The 23,106-nt window shown below is 24.8% G+C and overlaps 2 protein-coding genes across 3 annotated transcripts in view; both read right to left on the reverse strand.

Annotated features, from left to right (window-relative positions):
• Positions 1–23,106, reverse strand: part of LOC126908445 (atrial natriuretic peptide receptor 3) — a 173,252-nt gene that overhangs the window by 4,471 nt on the left and 145,675 nt on the right. The window lies entirely within an intron of this gene.
• Positions 1–23,106, reverse strand: part of LOC126908442 (atrial natriuretic peptide receptor 1) — a 154,735-nt gene that overhangs the window by 2,173 nt on the left and 129,456 nt on the right. For both annotated transcript variants that reach the window (XM_050690497.1, XM_050690498.1), the window contains 6 exons: positions 13,557–13,722; positions 9,884–10,033; positions 5,806–5,998; positions 5,416–5,590; positions 1,176–1,274; positions 449–540 (listed from right to left, as the gene is read on the reverse strand). In XM_050690497.1, coding sequence (XP_050546454.1) covers positions 449–540; positions 1,176–1,274; positions 5,416–5,590; positions 5,806–5,998; positions 9,884–10,033; positions 13,557–13,722 — 875 coding nt within the window. The remainder of the gene's footprint in view (positions 1–448; positions 541–1,175; positions 1,275–5,415; positions 5,591–5,805; positions 5,999–9,883; positions 10,034–13,556; positions 13,723–23,106) is intronic.

Here is a 23,106-nt window from a genome sequence, read left to right on the forward strand (position 1 = left end):
ATATTTTTGCACATTATGGAAAACAATGTAATCATTTTTAAGATATTTTTTGGAGAAGCAATTACGCATTTTGGAGAATCGTGTACTTTTTTTCAAATTAAAACGAAGAAAAACTAAAGCTTTTTAATCAATAGCTATACAAATATAAAATTTAATTAAATAAATCTATTAAGCTAAATTATTGAGAGACATGTTCACACATAAAAATACTAGATAGTTTTAAAATATTAGAAAACAATAAGAAAAATACTATCAATGTTTTATACTTGGTAATACTTTTAGATTATCTTAAGAAAAATCAATTTTAACTTATTAAATTTATTTTGGTAATCCTATTCTTAAAGCTACTGGATTATTGAATGATACAGTGGAATATGGTCAAAACTAAATGATCCATGATTATGTACAAGTTTTAGTACTTAAATACATTAATATGTTGAATTTTTACCTTCATCTCGACTTCACCTCTAAGTTCCAAGTCGAACGTCCCAAAAGTGTCAAGTACTTCTTTCGTTTGAGGACTCACATGAATTTTTAACGCTGAAAAAGGTAAATTTTGCTTAGTAAACAGTTTTTACCAAATAAAGTATAATCTAAATAAAATAAAAATTATAATTTTTCAACTATTACAATGACCGGATACATAGACAACGTATCGTTTTATATAAAAGCTCAAGTCAAATTAATAACGATATGTATTTCCTTTTTAACGAGGGTAGCTGCTCATTTAAGTTATTAATTATCCGCTACAGTAGAGAATTTAATCATCATAATATATTTAGCCTTTTAATACTAGCTAAAATACTCTGCTCATAAATTTCAACATTAAAATTGTATAATATTCATATTTCGACCAAAAAGTTTTCAGTGGAATATTAACACTCTCATTAAAAGGGTAAATCCTGACTTTATCCATTAGCATAGACAAACTATGTTAAAAATGTCAGCAGCGTCAAGTTGATTATTCAATAGTAACAGAAATTAACGTTTTTAAGTAGACATTACTAATTAACTTGAACAAAGTACCATACCAGAAAAGAGATTTTCAAAACGTAGTACAGAGTGTATATTTTTGATTGAATAACTTAATTGGAATGTTACTCAATTTTTTCCTAAAAATATTGCTTATTTTCACAATAAATATACTTGAGGTACAGAACGTTTAAAATATTTACCTTGCCCATTCGATTCCATCCTCGAAGCTGTATTGACCGTATCTCCGAACAAACAGTATCTTGGCATCTTAAGTCCAACCACTCCAGCAACGCAAGGACCTTATAACAAAAACGATTAAATCAGCCTTTTTCTTAAAAAGTAATTTAAATGTGAAATTTAAGGAGTAAAATATATATTTAACTAAAATATAAGTATCAAACAATACAATCTTTTCTAATATTTATTACAACTCAGTACTAGTTTTTAATTTATCTTATGTAGTTTGGATATCTTATTCTAAAGGACGAAATACCCGAAAATGTACTTTCTTTAAAAAATTAATTATTAATGTACGAATTAAATTTTGGAATAAAATTTACTAAATTAATTTTTACTTGACTGTTTAATTTAATTAAAAAGGGATATTATTCCCAGTGATTTCATTGCTTTTTTTGCAATAAAATCACTGAGAAAACTTTTAAAGTAGTAATCAATTTGTCATTGTTAAAAATGTTAAATAGTAGTTAAAGATAATTCGAGTTTTAATACTTTTTCATCAAGTATATAATTTGATTTTTCTAAATGGTCTGAGAATACATTTTATGTAGTGTTAATAGAAACTGTAATACTGCTGATATGGTAAAATGTCTAAGTGCCAACCATTGTTCTCGGACGTTGAACCTTTACAATACAGATATTAAGCGTATTATATAACATAGAACTGCCAATCTAGTAAAATGTTTTATTTGAGCTTCTGTGTATTAAAGCGCTGCCTCTCGCAAAAAAAAAAATGTACAGACGTAAAAGTAATGTTAAAAGTTTTCAAATTTTTAATTCAATATAATATCAAAGAAGAGAATATTAATAATTTTAAAAGAAAAATATCCTCTACAGAATAGTTTGGTAATTTACATTTACGAATTTTAATTTTAAAACTTAACATCTGCCCTAAATATTACGTTTAACGGGAATTTCGTATTAAAAATTTCATACCAATAAAATAGGTTGTCTGAACTAGGTAATGTTTAATAAATTTATATTATAAATCATAACAAGGAATACATATAGAATAAAACGATTTATTTAATTTACAATTTTTCTACAAATCGAACAATTATAAGTCACGTAATAGTATTGTATTTAGATTCCTTTGAATAAAAAATAGCAACAACAAAATACGCTACAATAGTATCAGAATTTATGCAGGTATTAGGCAACTGTATATTCTTAAAGTTTATACCTCTTCTGGGACGTTTTATGTGTGTCTGGGGAGTATACAATATTTTATTACACCAGTACCGAACAAATTCACTAGTGATTTATTTAAAACACTCCAAAAGCGAGTGTGTTATATCATTTGAAAGTAATAAAAATCATGTTATGTGAAGTATAAAACACTAGAAACAAGATCTATAACATCAAAAAAAGTATATCGCTGCAAAAAAATGGTCAATAGAAGTATTAATTAGATGAATTTTTTATTTTAATTTCACAGCAATTTGTGAAAAAAATTATACTTATAAATTTATAATTTTATAAATGATTAAATATAAGTGTTATTGAAAAGAATAATAAAGTACAGCCACGTATTAGTTAACTAGCAATTGCAGTCAATGTTACACCGAACAGTTTTAGATTTAAAACAGTTTTTTCAATCAATATTTGAACAAAAAAATAGTTGTAGTACGAATGCTTACAAACTTTTTATAAATATTCACTAACGGATAAATATTAATGGTTGTTTTAAGTACACTACCCTTTTGCGATAACATGCCAAAACAATGTCTAATTCTCGCCAAAACTTATTCAACGAAATAGCCATTTTTTTTTTATTTGTTGATAGCAAAAGCTCGATGCAAAGGTAAACATTGTTATATTATTTTACGTACGTGCACTTAAAGGGTACTGATACTGTCATTTGTTGTTATAATAATCTTTATAATACAAGTAAAGTATATTGTAATAGTAACAAATTCTACCCATAACTATACAGCTAGTCCAAGTTGCTAAGTAAGCACAAATTATATATATTTATATATATATACTGCAGATAAGCTTTGTAAAAATTTAAGCATGTTTCTATTCGCATTGTTTATTAAAATACGAAATTGGTATAATGGTATACTGGAAACTTAATATTAAACGTTAGAATAAAATATACATTTTATACTTATCAACGTTTTTTATTGAAAATAGAATATAGGTTGTGAAAAATTCAGAAAATTGAAGTACAATGCTTTATTACGCGGAAGAGGAGTGCGCAATATCAATAATAATAATAATATAATGCAAAATTAAACAAAAGTTATTATATCGTCTCCATATCTATACGCACCCCCTCAATTTGAGTACTGTACCTGAAATAATTTCTTAGATGATATGACATTTTATACTAACGATGAACCTATTATTTTAATTATAAGTTGAGTCTAGAGGGTCATATATATAAAAATTAAGAAACTTTTGTAAATTTATTCTTATTGAAATCTTTCTCAGATTAAAAATAGATAAAATAGATTTTTTTGTTTTATTAATTAATAGTTGATCATAATTTAATTAAAATTTCATTTTTGTATGAAAAGAAACTGAAACTAATGGTTGCATTCAATCAAAAAATTTAAAACAAATAAAAACATAATAATTATGCAATAGAAGTACTTCAATGTACGTATATGAAATTTAACACGAAAATTAAATTAAATTAAGAAATAATAACGAAAAATAAACATAAAAACCAAGAATGACACAATAATAATTATAGAAGATTAACTAGTATATCTTGAAGGACTTTTATATTTCATCTTGAACTCATGTGTTACATGATTTATGTTACTATATTTTGACCCGCATATAAATACCGCAGGGAATACATGGAATTTTGGAGAAAAGCTGATTGCGATAGGAAACTTATTCATTTCATTGAATTGGCATGGGGCTTATGAAATGACTGAATTTGCAGAATACAGTATTAATAATTACTTATTTTCAAAATCGATTGAAAGGGTTGATGGTTATATACATATATTTAACACAAACTAAATTTAAAAACAAATACACAAAAAGCTTTTGAACAATTATTAGATATGTACCAAAACAATAATGTACTTAGGCTGTTCATTTCAATTAAAATTTTTTAATCACTCTGCTAAACACATCGTGACTTAATCAATATTCTATAAAGATAAAAAGTAGATGTTTGAAATAGAATCGTCTCGAATAATCCATTTGTATTTTTTCTCGGTAAATGCCATTTTTTATTACAATTTTTATACGTTATTTTTTATTAAATATAGCTATAAGCGTCTTGAATGGGTCAGTTCTAGAAGCCAGCCGAGTGAGTGTACAATCAGGTTATGACCAAAGTGTATAATAAAATTATATCCGATATTTGCTGTGCAGTAATACTGTTATGCTTTAACCATAAAAAATTCTTCTACGACCATAAACAATGCAATGGCATCGATCATTTTTTTCATACTCCATCCATGACCATAGTGATGACATTTCCAGTTTAATACATTAGGTTTATGTTACACAATAGCATTTATAGGTCATTTGGTCATTTTAAGTTATGATCATTTTAAAAAGTCTATTATTCATGTCAATTTTGATAAATGTTTAAATATACCATTAAAACTTGAAGATATACAAGAAGAAAAAAAAGACGGACAATTGTCAATTATAAATTAAAATTTATGTGCCAATACATATTTTTTAATAAATTAACTATAAAAAAATATGAAACTAGAAAAAGAGAAAGGTAACTATTGTACATTAAGTTTCCTAGGGGACATACCCTAACCCTTTTAATAATTAATAAAGTAATAAAAATCCGAGCTCTGAGAGTGTCAGTTCTAGATTATATGAACATTTTATTATTTGCCGAGCTTAGTGACATTGAGCGCTTTACGGTTGATAATACAGATGTGTACCTATTTTGCATAATTTTTACGCCGTCATAAAATTTTATATGATTATGATTATTTACTATTGTTTAACTATTTAACGAATTTATAGCAATATTAAACTTTATTCGTACCATGAAAATTTCTTTTAAAAAATTCAATTAATGTACAATGTTGTGTAATGTCTTGTAAAATAAATCGATCACCTACCAAATGGTACTGAATATTTGCCGAGAACGGCAAATTGATTGAACGCACTTGTTTCAGAAAAAGCAGTCGTTTGATTGGGACGAATGGATTTCGTGAAAAAGCAACAGGGGAAAACACAATCTTGGAATTATGTTAACAGTCTTACCAGTATGCATGCCAATACGCAGCTTTAATTGATCGTCCGGGCGGTGCTTGATGGTGAAACTGTGTACAGCCGATCGAAGTGCCAGTGACATTCGGGCAATTTCTCTTGCGTGCAAGTGACCGTTGCGAACTGGAAGCCCTGACACGACCATGTACGCATCACCGATGGTCTCCACCTGTCACCGATGACAATAAGAAGTAAAAATAAAATATTAGTCGTATAAACTCAAACGGGAGGTGCAAACTTTAAATCGAATATTTTATTTAGGATTATATTCATTTGTATTAATTCATAACAGTGTAACCTCATTGCATCGAAACTCTTCTACTAACTAACCACTTTAGCTAATGAATAAATATTTATACACTACTTATTTAAAACCGTTTCTACCTTATAAACATCAAAGTTTTCTATAATGGAGTCGAAACACGTGTATAAGTCGTTGAGCAAGTCTACTACTTGTAGCGGTGTGCTCTCTGCACTTAGCGACGTGAAGCCAACTATATCACTAAAATAAATAGTCACGCTATCATATGTTTCAGCAACCACAGACTGGCCCAGGATCAACTGACTAGCCACTGACCTAAAAATGTTTAATTCATTAAAAATGTATTATTAGAACAATCAAACAAATTGAAATCGTCTTAGTTTATAATAATTCACTATACGGATAATTTACTTTTCTTTTAGATGTTTTAGTTTTTTTTTTCAATCAATCAAGAAATATATTTATATTTATCCCTTAAAATGGTGTTAACTTTAATTTTTCAAATAGGAAAATGTTTAATGAACTAGTTTATTTATTAGATAATGATCTAATTAAGAAAATGTTCGTTCGATAATAACTCCTGGACTAGTTTCGTAAGCTATTTTTATCACTCGACATTTCTAGACTACTTTTCTTCTCTATCTTAGGTATAAAAATGTTCATGGCTCTTGAAATACTGGTTCAAAAGTTATTATTGATTCTTCTTTATCATAATCGAGTAATTTTCTATTATTTCAATTAGTGAAATATGTATGTTGCCATTAAAAAAAAATTTGGCACCTTTATAAGGTATATATGGGATAAATATAAAACAAATTTTTGTTGATAAATCGAGGAAAGTATGTAATTAAAAGAAAAAGGGTTCGGTTTGGTATAAAAATGTATTTTTCGGCACAGAGTGTCAACGATATTTTTCTTGTGATTTTTTCATTAGTATTGTTTAGTCTCTGGTGCAAGATGGCCATAATATCCACCCCGTCTTCATTATTAGCTTAGCCAAGAACTATCTTTGACTCCTTAGCACGTGAAAGAAAACGACCACACTCTGTAGCATGTTAAATTCGGGAATTACGAATATGTAAATCTAATCATTTTTTTGTGTATGTAACTAAAAGAAATAAATTATCAATATTATTTTTATTTTTATTTTTGACTAATTAAATGGTTGGTGATAACATTTTTGAGTGCTGAAATACTAAAAAAAAGGATCTAATTCAATAGAAAACTTAATGACATACAACATAGTATAACTTAAAATCACAGCTATTTTAAGGTCAATGTTGATCGTTTTAATTTAATTATTTTATATAAATAAACATTTAAAAGAAGATAAATAGAAGCTAATACAAAAAACGTTATTATGAAACCAATTGTATTTTACCATCGAGAGCTTATCATTCGCAGTATTTACTATTTCAATTTAAAAATAAATATATTTTCCTTGTGTGTACAAAGTAAACTTCCCAAAGAACCAGACTCATAAATTGTTGGAAAATTGAGCATTGGTTTTTTAAGTTAAATATCTAAAATGTTATTTTTTTATCCGAGAAATTTTCTTTAGCAAACAATATACTGGATAAGCATTTGAAGTAAAAAAACAAGATTAAGTTTTTATATCGAAAATAAAAAAGCGAAGAAAAATAGTCAAATGACAATAAAAATATTATCTCTGAGTAATATTATTACCAAACTGGTGGTGAACTTGACCTTTGGCAAAAATAAGTAAAGTTGTAACACTTTCATCGATTTCCAGAATAGTTGTAATTCAGTAGGAGTCTATTCTGCTCTGGTGTTATAACTTTAACGTGTTTGATTACCTCGAAGTAACTTCTACAGTGGTTGACTCATGTTTGTTATGAAAATGTAATTTATTGGAGGAAACCAAACATAAGATACAAACACGTGCTAACAAAGTATGTACATTGGTAGGTATACACGTGACGTATTTTGTGTTAAATTTCAATTTTATTCAGTACTGAGAACTCGAATGAAAATCAAATACGAGTCATTGCATAGGATTTCCTGTTAATAAATTGTACTTATACTGTTATTTTAGTGTCTCGCGGGACACGCTGAAAAACGATTTGCGTCGAAAACCGTTCCAAAAACCGTTTGTCGCTTTTCATTAAATTTGTTTCTCAACGTTGAACGCACATAATATAATTTGGTTTTTTCTACAAAATCCACGTTTTTGCGCAAAACTTAACAATAGTTCCTTACACATTATTATGCGGTCGTTAGGCATTTGTAGAAGTTTTGCGGGTTTGTTTGTAATTATATTGGATTCTAAATATATTAGTAGTCGATTTCAATGCCTCATGATACACACGTCTTACTATATTTTAATTTTATAAATGTAATATAGGTAACATAAAGTAAAATTACTCATCTAAGTGATAAAAAACGTAGCTCAACAAAAGTTTCAAAAATCGATTTATAGTATATTAAACATGAACATTTAATAATATCTCTATGAATTAAACTTAACCCACAAACATTAAAATGCGAGCGATAAGAGTAATAAAGTCAGCATTTTTACTAAAGCGAAATGGAAAAAATAATGGAATTTGTAGGTATTGAGATATTTTATGTTTTGTAATTTAAATTAAATTTCAAGGTCCCAAAATAATTATGAAACGCTTTATTAATGTTATAAAGCCGCCTTAAAACTTTTCTCTGTAGCATTTCTAGCCTAGTATATATGTATATAATTCATTTGACTTTTATGTTCGTGCTTTAGAATTCAAAAGTCAATTAAATATTCTTTTTCGCTCAAAAAATCGTTTTAAATTCTTACTCAACAAAAAAGTTTTATAGATTTGTGTTCAGCTTTATACTTATGCATTTATTTACTTGAGTTGATTTAAATTTGACTCGTTTAAGTAGAAGAGAATAATGATAGATTAAAATAAATTACTAAAAAAACAAAGTTAGAAATTATATCAAAACAATCAATCAATTGGCTTACTAACTAAATTTTTGAAAATTAGGCTATTTGCTAGTCATAGATCAGTTAAATTAAATAAACATTATTTTACTGAATAATTACATATAATATTTATTTCTAATTAATTTAAGTAAATCTAATTTAACTCAAAATTATTTGAATTTATAGATCTATTCCTCTTGATTAAAACAATGAAAGGAACGATATTTGTTGAGAATTACTCTTCTGTAAGAATAAAAATATTACTCTACAAATAAATATCAAGAACATATATGTAACAAAGTATTAAATATCTGTTAAAAGTATTGGTAAATATTTTTTAATAAAAAGACATTGTCAAATATATGATAATTGTATAAATTTGAACTAATCAATTTCGCGAAAAGTTCATTAATCTTATGTGATAAAAGTTATGCTCAGAATGATAATTTTTTATCATCTGATTTTAATGATAATATAAAACTTTTATGATATAACTGTCAATTCTATAAAACAAATACATACATTTTTATACAGTTTATAGAACCGTCTATTAATACTTATCATTTATATTAATTTTATTATGAGTATTCCGCATTAATTTAAAATAAAATTAATATAAGTGAAAAGATATAGTATTTTTACCATATAATAGTCTGTTAATTTAAGATTATACAATTTGTACAAGAAATCACAAATTTAATACTAAACAATTACTGAAAAATGAATTTTGAAGATAAAGACCAATAAAAGAAGAGAAAAGTTAAAAGGTATGAATAGAAGATAACTTCATTTGATACATTGTACTGGAAGGTAATGATGCGTAACAGATTATCTTAAGAGTAATGCGTATATTCTAAGGACCGTTATTTTTGTACACACTATTGGTGTGTTTAAAATTATGCTCGTTAGTGATTTTGCAGGATTATTGATAGTGTCCCGCCTATCACATTTGAAAAATGTTTTCTTTATTTTAAATAATCCTCACGTAATTTTTTATCTTAAATTGAATCTTTAGAAAATTTTTTATCAATATAAAATGTCCAAAAATGGAATTTTAAATATCTAAGAGCATTAACCCAGTAAAAAAGCTCAAAAAATAATTCTCAGAATTTTACACTTTAAAGTTCTTGGAAAATGTTTACTTATTTTCCAACTAAAAACAGATTGATTGTTTATGAGATAGCGTTTAATAAGTATCGCGTATGCAATTTTCGTTGGAAAATTTTTTTTATTCTACGTCAAATGAAATAAAAAATTGTATCTTTAATTACTTGGGTAGTAATTGATATAGTAATTCTTCACACTTTCTTTTTTCTTCCAAATAGTCTGCAGTCCTTTCTTCGACTAACGCTTCTAAATTATTAGCATATTGTTCCATACGAGATAGTAAATTGTCTAAAATATTGTTGCTTTCATAATCTCTGAAAAAAAAACATTCATCGTTAATCATAAATAATATGTTAAAATATATGTATAAATAAACCAGTACAATAAATTCACATTTCATTACATACAAGTTAAGTTAAAATATAAACATGAATTTTGCGCTGCATCGATGACATTTAATATTATTTATTTAACTGTTACTCAACAGCTTGTGTAAAACTATTTTTATGTTTAACTTCATTTCGCCACTATTTCAATTCGTAAGGAGTCTTTAATGATCAAAGTTTTTAAGAAAATACGAAATACCTAAATGGAAAAACACATTAAGCGCTTAAAGATCAAAATTTACGTTCTGTAATAATGAAAAGTGCAAGAAAGTGATATTTTAAGTTATTTAAAGACAGTATTACTAAACACTTTAATACATAATTAATTTTTTTAAGTGCAGATTAAATTATTCCTATATTATATCAGTCATAAAGTTGAAATATACAAATAAAATTTATGACATCACTTTTATAGTAAATAACAATAATGTTTATTGTGAAAAAAAAGCAATGCATATTACTATAAATTAAAATGTTTATGATTTTTTATATTAAATAGATTGAAGCCATAAAAATATATGACAGTTATCAAATAGTTTAAGATTTCGTTACACAGTAAATTATTTTTAAAATATTTTTATTGGAATAATTAATTATTATCTAAAACGTAGGGATAAATATACTTTGTCAGAAATATAAAATAGTCTACAGCTAAAGAAGAATACATTTTTTGGTACTATATTATTCAAAAATATACTGTTACAGACAAAATCGAAGAATATAAATTATTAACTAGTTACAAAGTTTTATTAATTCAGTCAAGGATTAATGTTAATTAATCCTCTGGTAGATAACTCAGAGTAATTAGATATTATTTCTATCGTTGTTGACGTGAATTCATAATCAGTTTCTATTAGTATCGTACCAATTGGTCCGTTTAACTAATCAAGATCAAATTGTGTAGGCATTAAACTTAATTCTATTACGTTCATGATTATTCGATTTAGACAAACATAATTTCTCTACCAAAGGACAACAATTACCTAGCTCGGAGTTACATACTGTTTTATTCCAATGGTTTAAGTATGTACTGTATTACATAAAACAGCAATATCAGTATTTTACCGAGTCTTGAAGTGTTATTACTCTGGAAAAATGTAAAGTTCATTCCGCACTCCATGGGCCAAAAGTGTTGTCACCCAAGTTATAGTTGTACGTGACTTTCTTGTTGGCCGTATACATTATGTCGTCTGAGGTGTGACAAGACACGAAATGTAATAATATCATATTATACCATGTACATTGACATATGCACAAAAAAAGCAAGGCAATTTGTTCTGTTCGCATTTTTTGCAGTTATCACATTTGTCAGAAATAGAACTTGAAAATCCATCGTCATCATCATAACTGTTTACAATAAAGTTAACGTGCAAAATGAAAAACATTTAAAGTCATGTATGATGCATGACAAAGATACAATGTCGGACGAACGCTTAATTAATTGCCTCGATAAAGGTTATAAAAATAATTAAAAATACATATTACGCATGGAGATTTATATAAATATCAAAGAAAACTTTGAACTAGTTCAACTAAATAGTGAACCAGCTGTTACACTATTAGATGGAAAATATCAACACTTAAGCCACTTGGTCTCAATTTATAGGGAATAGGATTTTACCCGAAATTATAATTTATGAGTCTGTATGCTTTTCTAGCAAAATGAGCAATTTCAATTTATTTGTATACACACAAGAGCTTTTTTATGTTATATATGCGTCAACACATTTTAGTGAAAATATTGCAATGTGTAACAAAAACACTGTTTAGTTTATAATTTATGAGTGTATCCATTTTAGAGAAAACAAACATATACATTAATATGAATCAGCTAATATTATAGTACTTAAATATTTAAAATTTAGTACTTACATAATTGTATGTATTACATTTTTTTTTTTTTAAAGAAAACTTTAATATTTCAATAATTAGTTTTGATTGTATATTCTATAAATTACAGAATTTTGAATATTTCAAATGGGTACAATATACTGGTTTGTACGTATTAGATAGAATTTTTATTAATTAACATTAATTTTAAATAATGACTATCATTGGTAACTAATAGTTAAAAATAAAACTAGATGTTATTAACAAACAGGTGTTCAAAAAGTAAGGAAACTGGTTAAAAAAATTGAGACAATAGAAACCTGTATTCTTACTTACTGAAACTCACTATATAATTATAAAATAACTAAAGTCATAATATTTAAAATAAATTTAAAACGTGTTCCTTTAAGAACATTATTTTATGTTTCATATAAGTACATTTTTGGTGTGTTTACCATTATTGAATAGAACTTGTACGCCAAAACACTTAAAATGATATATCGTTCTCACTTCAGCAAAATGTTATCAAAATCTATCCATAAACACATTTCAAATTTCTTACTATATATTTTTGTACCACACTGGCGATAAAAGAAGTTTAATATATGTTTACACAATTTTGAATATATAAAAAAACTCTCATCATTCTATAAAACTCGATGTTTAATAACAAATTCAATCTAAAAGTTTTTAAAAATGATCATGACATATAGCTTGCTGCAACTAAGTAATGTTATCCAACTAAAAAATAGGACAAAATTTCGGAAAAATTAAATTTTACAATCATAAAGAAAAAAAATCACATTACATTTTCAATACATAAATCAAGAATATGATAATCATTAAAAAGTTATCAATAACTGTCCATACATTTTTTTTTGGTTAGTAATCAAATAATGAAGTGCGGAAAAAATGAATTGAAAGAAAAAATATATCAGTGTTTGTCATAATACAAAAGGTTTATAATATTTAATACTGCCTTCGTAATACCTAATTTTTGTTAAAAATGTAAAATATTAAAAATTAAAAGTTGACTTAAAATACATGTTAAATATTTTTTAGGATTTTTATCACAAATTCAAAACTTNATAATGAAGTGCGGCAAAAATGAATTGAAAGAAAAAATATATCAGTGTTTGTCATAATACAAAAGGTTTATAATATTTAATACTGCCTTCGTAATAACTAATTTTTGTTAATAATGTAAAATATTAAAAATTAAAAGTTGACTTAAAATACATGTTAAATATTTTTTAGGATTTTTATCACAAATTCAAAACTTCAGATATCGCATCTTGAAAATTCTGTAAGAATCATTTCACTTTCTGATATCCTTTTATTGAATCAAATGCAAACTCTCAAGTTAGAAGTTATTTCACAACTTAATGTAAAATGTATGTTTGTATTATGAGAGAGCAAGAACAAGTAATGAGAAACTTCTAAACTACATATTTCACACTCAAAATTTAGTATGTAAAAACATTATGTAGTCTGAGTTGCAAATGTATCTCATGTTTGAATTACGGTCAAAGCGACCCTTTTTTGTTAGTATAGCTGATTAAGAAAAGCAAAATAAAAATAAATTATGTTAGGATATAACTTGGAAATTCCGGTAACTTACTTGTTCAACTTCCGTATCGCTGCCTTAAGCGTGGTAAAGTCAGGGCGATCGGCAGGATCCTCAGTCCAACAACGTTTCATCAAAACACCAACTTCCTCGTCACAACTTAAGTCTGCCACACTGGGTCTCAGGCATTTTTCTCGACTTTTTACACTATCCACAATTTCTGTAACAATTAAATTAAATGTTTAAAACATGATTTTGCTTTCAAACACATAGGATAAAGCAAGAACTTTATAAAACAACATTTAAAATTTTTATAAAAAAAATTACTTATACTAGTAAATTTAGTCTTAAATAAAATAATATATGTAAGTAATTCAATTTATTTTGGTCAGGCAATCAATAAAAATTAAAACAAAATGAATCTAATGAATATTATGAATTTTATTTTACTGTTTTATTAATCATAATATTTATTATTAACGTTTCGTGAATTTTCTATAGAATTTAACATTTTAATTTATTAATGTATATTATTGATTATATTAGTTCAATCTTACAAAAAATTAATGCACAAACTAGGTGCTATTAAATAAATTAATAATATTTTAAAAAATTACCAATGAATATTTATGATAAAATGAGAATTGATTATGAATTTAATTATAAATAAAGATTTAAATTTAAACAGAAATTATTTTTATATACACAAGCCTAAGTTTATAGTCTAGAACGATAAATATATGAGTCTCATTAAACAAACTAAATATCACTTTTTTAAAACTGTGTTTTTTTTATATCTGTGAAGCAATTGACTTAGCCATTTAATAAACATATGTCACGATCACATGAACTTAAGAAATGTGAGTTATAAATTGATGTTAAAACCAAACACACTATTAAGTTATTGATAGTATAACTCTTAATTTCTTTAAGATCATCAGTATATGTGTATTTGTATGTGTGAATGTAAATAAAAAATAATGGTAAATCATGAAAATTTTACAATATTATTGAAGAGATATTTTGTAAGCAGTAAAACTGATTTGTATTTAATGGTACTTTATTTTTTGAACTTTCTTTGTTCTGAAAAATTTATAGCTACTTAAAATCATAAAATTAAGTCATATTCTTTTTTTAACTTATAATAACTTTAATATTAATAACTTATTTTGTTAATAGAGTTCATTATTCGCAAAACTAAATTATAAGTTTCATTTGTATACGATAGCTTTAATTTATTTAACTTAATCCAAAAGAAATGAGGTGGTAATATTTTTTTTAAGTAATAAATTAATTTAAATGAATTGATCATTTTGAATACTTTTGAAATAATTAATTTTGCAATAAAAAAAAGGATTCTCTAAAATGTATAATAAAATAATCGTAAGACATTTTTAATTTATGACTTAATAATAATTATAATAAATATGCAGTTGAAAATGGAATAATCTTAATAACAATGATTGTATAAAAGTTATTTGAAAATAACTAATACAACATTATTTATAAACCATCTACCTTATTAAAATTCGTTAGCTTACTACTAAAATAATAAAACTTAAAAAAAAAAATAATTAGAAAAATATCAGATATCACTTTTAAGTATTATTATGAACATATAAAGTAACATGTAAATAATTAATAAACATAATAAATTATAAAAAATTTAACATAGAATTGAGAAATATTAAAATAAAATTGATATACTATAATGAACTTTTAGTTTATAACAATGTAAATAAATATATAATCAACACTTTTATATTAATTTTATAGTAAAAATTGGAGAATTTTTTTTGTACGTTCGCTAGATTGGCTTTTTTATTCTTTGTATTTTTATCCCATTAACCAATAATGCCGAGTACAATAAAATACTATTAAAAATGGAAGCACTTCAACAATTTTTAATTTAAAATCATTAGGATCATAAATGAAAAATGTAAAATAATATTATATGTATATAAATATTTTCAGATTTAATTTTTTTTTTTAATTCTTTGAAATGAATTTACAAAGTTTGTTGATTCGTAATATAAAAATAAAGAGAAATATAAAAAAACATGGTTCTTAAATTAAAGTAATTTTATAACGAAATATATCTTAAAAATAAAATGTTTAATTTAACGTCTTTATCAATTTTAGTTGTATTACACTTTTTCCGGCAACGTCACAGAGTATTATAATTTATTTCAAAAGTAATTTACTGAACAAAGTGCATGGGATTTGAATTAAGCGATTACCCTTAAACGGGTCATTGCAAGTGAAGTTAGTACAATTTGTATTGTCTCACAAACTGCTTTTCGGACAATTACAAATAAGAAACAGTGAAATAGCATTTTTGGAACCCAACTGATAACATTATTTGTGCATTCGTTTTGCACTCGTCCTTCTAAATGCGACAATTAAGATGGTTGTCAGTTTGATTATTCCACCTATCAATGTAAAAAATAATTACCAAAACAAATCTGTGTTCAATTTTATAAGTTTTAATACAATGTTTATAAATAGCGTTGACTTGATTCTAACCCAATAGTCGATATGAATTTTAAAAATATAAAGTTTAAAAACGCAAACTGAACAGATTTCTATCGTTTAAGACAGCGTTGAGACAAGTCAAAATACATTTTTTGAATGCATATATAGAGTGTTCAGTAAGTAAGGAAACAGATTTCTATTGTTCTTATTGTTTATAACAATTGACCTATTTCCTTACTTACTGAGCACTTTGTATTACTTGCTGATATTTGCTCTCGGTTAAGTAGACGAACATCGCAATCTAAATAATGGATAACATATTTTTAAAATGAAATATAAATGAACTTTTTATGAGTTTTCTGTCGAATTATTTCGTAACTTAAACGTAAGTATTATAATTTCTTAATTTAAAAAATAAAAGTAGCTTTCATTGGACAGTGTACATTACTATACCGCCTTTGAATAATGATAATATTTTTTATTTTTAAAGAAATATTGCGCTTCTGAGTTGAATGAATGCACGTCACGAATTTAAGAAAAAACAACGTTTGTAAGTTATTGAATGTTTGTATAAAAATGATCTTATTATGGGAACACAACGTTCGAACAGTTATTACTTTTTTATGATTTTTGTGTCAGGTATATAAAGAAAATGCAAAGTAATACGATTTAAAACTATTTATTTTTTTTTGAACAATATTATTCAAATAACGTTATATATTTTTGCAATGCCAAAAAATCTATACATTACATCACAGACAGATAACACAGGGCAGCAGCCATTTTGCTGTCTACAATATTTAGGTGAATTCCACAACGAAATTTGACGATGATTTCAAATCTAGTTAACAATATTTTCCATGACGTCTAGTTTTCAAAAAACTTTTTTTATAATGATTTAATTGTTTAAATAATTATCTTAAAAGTTAAACGTAATGAAAAAAATTTGAAGCCAGAATCTAAGTCATCGTCAAATGCCATATATAATTCACTTAAATATTGTGGACAACAGAAAATTGTTAATTCTTTGTTTTTCTGTGTAATTGTAACACAAAAAAATTGTTCTCACGATACTGAATTACATTCACTTCAAAAAATATATCATAGTATAAATAAAAATAGAATTAGTTGTTTTTATTCATACATATTATTTAATTAATATATTTATAAATTGTATACGCTAGTGAAATACTATTAAATGATATGATATTATTTTATTACTCAAATTTGTTTAAAATTTTTTCAATAAACTAATGAAACATTTTCAAAAAAGGAATTAAGTCATGTGATGAAGAAAATTCTTCTATATCTTAATAATAAAAATTTTATGGAGTTTAATAAAAAAATTAATTATTTGATTAAAATTGAAAATTGATTAAATGAATTAGATTCTTAAAAAATTGACTAACAGTTAAAATTTTAAGGTAAACATTAAATCTGAGAATGATAAATTGATAAATTATGGAAAGATTAATGAAGAATTAAATACAACAAATTCTCTACCATAAATATTAACAATTTATACTTCTACATCAAACATTCAGTACAATATACAACAGAATCAATAAACGATAAAAATATAGAATTCTTAATGTATATCGTTTAAAAAATGTATTGTTCTAAATTTATATAACCATTGAAAAAATATGCTTCATTTTTCTCCATAAATTGAAAGGTCTGTGCAAAGTATGTCACTAGCACACTTTAATAAACTATTGTCCTATAAACTTTTTGTCTAGCAGTAAGAGCTATTGGTTAAAAACCTCCTAGCAATTTATTTAATAATTACAAACTTTAAAATTGTTCCGTATAATTTATCTGGCCTTAGCTAAAATTAATTATATCGATTGGGTCACGCAATAAGAAATCGAATGCTTCTATTTAAGGGAATACTGCGTTGTCTTAATAAAAATATTTAAAAATATTCTGAACTTCTATATTTTGTACGTCGTATTGTCTAATTTTCAATATATTGCATATGAAACCTCTTAATAGATATCATACGCAACATATTGAAGGTAATAAATTAAGTAGTTTCATCAGTATCTAAATCACATACAACAATGCGTACACGTTACAGAAGATAAAACATTTTTTATCGTTATTATCACTAATATTGTTTTTAAATAGAAAAATGCGCTGTACATTGGATTACCTTTTAAAGCTAAGATTAAAGTACAGAGCTAATCAAAAAACTAGGTCAGCAGAGTAAACGTACAGAAACGCAGTCATGAATAGACAGTGACGTCCTATGGGTCAAGTAATTTGTAACCAACAGCTGAGACACGGACATGCTGGTCATCAGTGACCAAAGGCGATTACTTTCGCACAGGGCGTGTAGGGTATTCAATATTGGAAACAATGTGTTACTCGCTTTTTCTCACCTCTTCTTAAATCCATGTCACGACTGCCAGAAGACTATTTGTAAACTTTACCGACAGAATGAATAATATTAAGCCCTACAGTTAATGATGTATTAAATAATTAAATTTAATCTCATCGTTGAAACGATTAATATTCGTTTACAATGTGATTTTTTCATAAAAATAATCAGTTTAGAAATAAATGCACAGAAATGTAAATGAAATAAAGAAAACTGAAGAAGCGACAATTTGAATAGAAATAACTTCAGTAGCGGTAATTAAATTTAAAGATAATTTTAGTAAATCTATTAAGTAAAATATTTTCATACTAAAATAAAAAACCACAATTGAAAATAACATTTTTATAAACATCACTATATTTTAAAACAAAATACTACTTTCCCATGACATGAGCACAGGATTGAATCTATCAAAGAGAAATATAAATGTATTCAAACAGATTGCTTTAAAAGCTATCCGTTGTCCTTTAAAGTGTATATTATATTTAAAATTTATTCCATACCTTACAATTTTAAAAGCATTTCAATACTCTTTAGGTTAAGTATTTTTACATTTTTCTATGCAAGAATTCTCTGTAAGTGCTTACAAAAAAAATAAAAAAAAACAGTTAACAATGATGCTTTTTTATTTAAATTTGTAACTTTATAATTTAAATTAAACAATACTCCGATTTAAATTTATTTTCACATTTCTAGACTCTCATATACCGTATTAATTATTATTATCAATTGGATCTTATTATTTTATAAGTTAATAAAATATTATCGTCCATTAAACGTCTACGTTTATATTGAAAAAACTGATGTTATTAAATGCGAGCTAATGAATTATATCAGTTATGGAGCAAGGCGTAATAGCTGTTGTGCAAACGGGACTTTCTTCTCAATAAAGTTGAACGTTTTGTTTAGTTTAGTATAAATCCGCAGGTTTCATTATTTACGTGCAAAACGGGACTGGGTTTTAAAAAAATCGTTGCTGATAATTTCAAACTAAGAGTTTAGTTACGTCAGTAGAAAACACTTGAAAAATACTTGGAAATACTCTACGCGTTATTGTTTTATAGGAGCCACCGATTTTATTGCTTTGGCATTAATGTGTTTGGTTTTTCCTCTGCCAAATTGATGTTTGAGGAGGAGACGAGTAGTATATTTACGCCGAGATCTCAGCTGATGGGTAATATGAAAAATGTTCAAGCAATAAACAATCGGTGGCGGCACAGAGTTTTTATAAGATACAATGTGTACCCAAACAGTGTCAAGGCCTCTGTGGCACCGCTGTGGAGCCGGCAAATCTTTACAAACCTTTATAATCCAACGGGATACAATATAAACGTATAAATTGGCCGTATTATTTTTCTGTTCGTAGTTTTTATAAATCAGTTACCGAGTCATAAAAAGCTATACAATTATTTTAATTAATCCTTAAGGAGTCGGATTCTCTTTATGATGAGAAATGTGATGATCAGAAATTAAAAAAATTCTCTTGATTATATATATATTGCGAAATTTTAGTGTAATATTTATTCAACGATTTGTTCGAATTATCAAATATCCGTGTTTTAATTAAAATTTAATTTTTAGTATGGTTTATTTAATAAACAATACTAAAAAAAAATTCACTAGAATCATTACTCAGAAAGTCTAAATGATTAATGTTATTTTAATACTGTGCACTCGCAATGATGTTATTTTTTCAACCAATTAAACAAAAAAATATATACTCGGAGAGATAAAATATGGATAAATTTTACATCATAATGTAGCATTTCGATTAGTTAATATTACATTAAAATTGCCATAGCAAAAAATTGAATGAATTAAAAAAAAAACATAGGATTATTTTTCACTTTAGGTGTAATACAAAAATACATACTAACCAGATAAACTGAAATAGAGAAAATTTTAAAATAAAAAATAATGTATCTATAATATATATACGGGTATATCAATATATACATAAATACACACACATATATATATATGTATGTATAAGTATATGTATATGTGTGTGTTATTTACAAGGATACATAGTTGGAAGACAGAAAAGAATATACATTATAATAATAACTATGTGTTATATAATTTAAAAAAATTTACAGTATACTAATTTCCTACTTTAAGTTTTATAGAATTTCAAATTAATAAAGAACATTGTTTTTATTCACTTTTTTGTTATTTTACTGAATGAGATGAATTTATATTTAACGAACTCCTTATTTTTTACTTATAAATAATAAAAATGCAATGTTATCCGTTGTGTATTTTATGTGGAATGTTTTGCATATAAAAAAACCTTATTGTAAGTATTAGAATCCATCAAAATACAACATAAAAAAATGATGCAGTCTCGTGCACAAAATACTACCATGCTTTTGGTTCATTTGAAGTGTCCAAGCAAAAATTAATTTTGTTTTCGAATATGTGGAAAATTAATTAAAAATTATGAATTTTGAGTAAAATAAATATTAATGCATTGCTGCTATGTAGAAACTAAATTCTTTTAAAATAGTTATAAAGAGTATATGAAGGTTAACAGATTGTCTTAAAAAAATTCATTAATCACAATTTACTGTGAAGAGACCTTGAATGATTTAGTGATAGATAGGTTGCAATTTTGAATTATCATGGTACCGATTAAAGTCCTATGGGAATAGAATATAAAAGGGTATAATATAGATTCATTTAACCTTGAAAATCATTAAATCAGTCAAACTAGAAACGTATACATTGTTATCAATGAAAAAATGTTGCTATGAGCTCGAACTCTAATTTTATAGTAAAATTACACATTAGATAATTATGTTTTACTCTTAACCTAGGTAATTAGCAACACAAAACTATAACTTCATACCTCATAAAATGTAAAGCTTATTATTTATTTAATGATAATTCATCGAAAAATAAATAATATAAACGTTTAAATATTGGACTGTAAAAGATTTCATTTAAAGTCATCAAATATACATTTTTATTTAGTTATTTTTACCAGTTACTAAAAACAAATATAATAGTACAATTTTTTTTATTTTTAACAAAAACCTAGTTAAAAATATTAAATTAATTATTATTCTATATTTATTATTCATACAGAGTAATAAATGTAGAATAATAATTAATTTACTACAAAAATTTTGCAAAAATAAATAAAAACATAATTATCACTTATTATTGTTATTAAAATGAAAATACATTTTTTGCACTTTAATTTTAAAATTTAAAAAGTGATTTTGGTGTCTTAATTTAATTATAATTATTATTATTATATAATTTATCATAATAAACGCTAAAATATATAAAACAAATTTATTTTTATTATTGCTATTTACTGAACTATTATTAATATCTAACTAAAATCTTCAAACATATTAAAAAAATGTAAATTATAAAATATAATTATTATATATATTTTTAAAATATATACTTTCAAATGAATTAAAATAATAAAATATTTAATAGATATTTCGGGAATAATTTATGGTAACTTTGAATAATTTAGCCTTTCTATAGGTTGTTGAGTATGTAAGAAAACAGGTTTCTATTGTTCTCATTGTTTGTAACAATTGACCACTTTCCTTACAATTTGAACACTACAAATAATTATATTACTGAAAAATCTCTAGTGTTTCTGAATAAATATAACAAATTGAACAATGTTTGCAACATAAAATTATCAAATATATTAATATCTCTGNATTCATACAGAGTAATAAATGTAGAATAATAATTAATTTACTACAAAAATTTTGCAAAAATAAATAAAAACATAATTATCACTTATTATTGTTATTAAAATGAAAATACATTTTTTGCACTTTAATTTTAAAATTTAAAAAGTGATTTTGGTGTCTTAATTTAATTATAATTATTATTATTATATAATTTATCATAATAAACGCTAAAATATATAAAACAAATTTATTTTTATTATTGCTATTTACTGAACTATTATTAATATCTAACTAAAATCTTCAAACATATTAAAAAAATGTAAATTATAAAATATAATTATTATATATATTTTTAAAATATATACTTTCAAATGAATTAAAATAATAAAATATTTAATAGATATTTCGGGAATAATTTATGGTAACTTTGAATAATTTAGCCTTTCTATAGGTTGTTGAGTATGTAAGAAAACAGGTTTCTATTGTTCTCATTGTTTGTAACAATTGACCACTTTCCTTACAATTTGAACACTACAAATAATTATATTACTGAAAAATCTCTAGTGTTTCTGAATAAATATAACAAATTGAACAATGTTTGCAACATAAAATTATCAAATATATTAATATCTCTGTTTAAATAAATAATAGTTTTTACAACAAAATGAGTTAGATTAAAATTAATTATATTTTTTGATTAATAATAATAAGAACATATATAGGTTGATTTATTAAGCATGCCAACTTTTTGTTAAGAAGTGATTATTTTTATAAAAATGTATAAATTATAATGTAATATATTTTTATAAATCATTGCTAATCTAAAATTTATTGTAAGAAAGAATTATTCCAAAGAATAATTTCTAGAGGCAACTCACGAAAGTTAAACGGGAACATATTATTAATAAATAAAATGTTAACTAATAGATTACTAGGATTGTATTATTATTTTTTGAGTTATAATAATTTTTAGTTATAATTTAGTGATGTCCTCAACGTAGAATAATTCTTATCTGTATGTTATGGTAAAAATAGAGCGTCGCTAACTCCACTTCTCACTTTTTCTAAATTTTTAAAT

Source organism: Daktulosphaira vitifoliae, unplaced genomic scaffold, assembly GCF_025091365.1.
Source record: "Daktulosphaira vitifoliae isolate Bord-2020 unplaced genomic scaffold, ASM2509136v1 Scaffold_5, whole genome shotgun sequence".
NCBI classification, from domain to species: Eukaryota; Metazoa; Arthropoda; class Insecta; order Hemiptera; family Phylloxeridae; genus Daktulosphaira; species Daktulosphaira vitifoliae.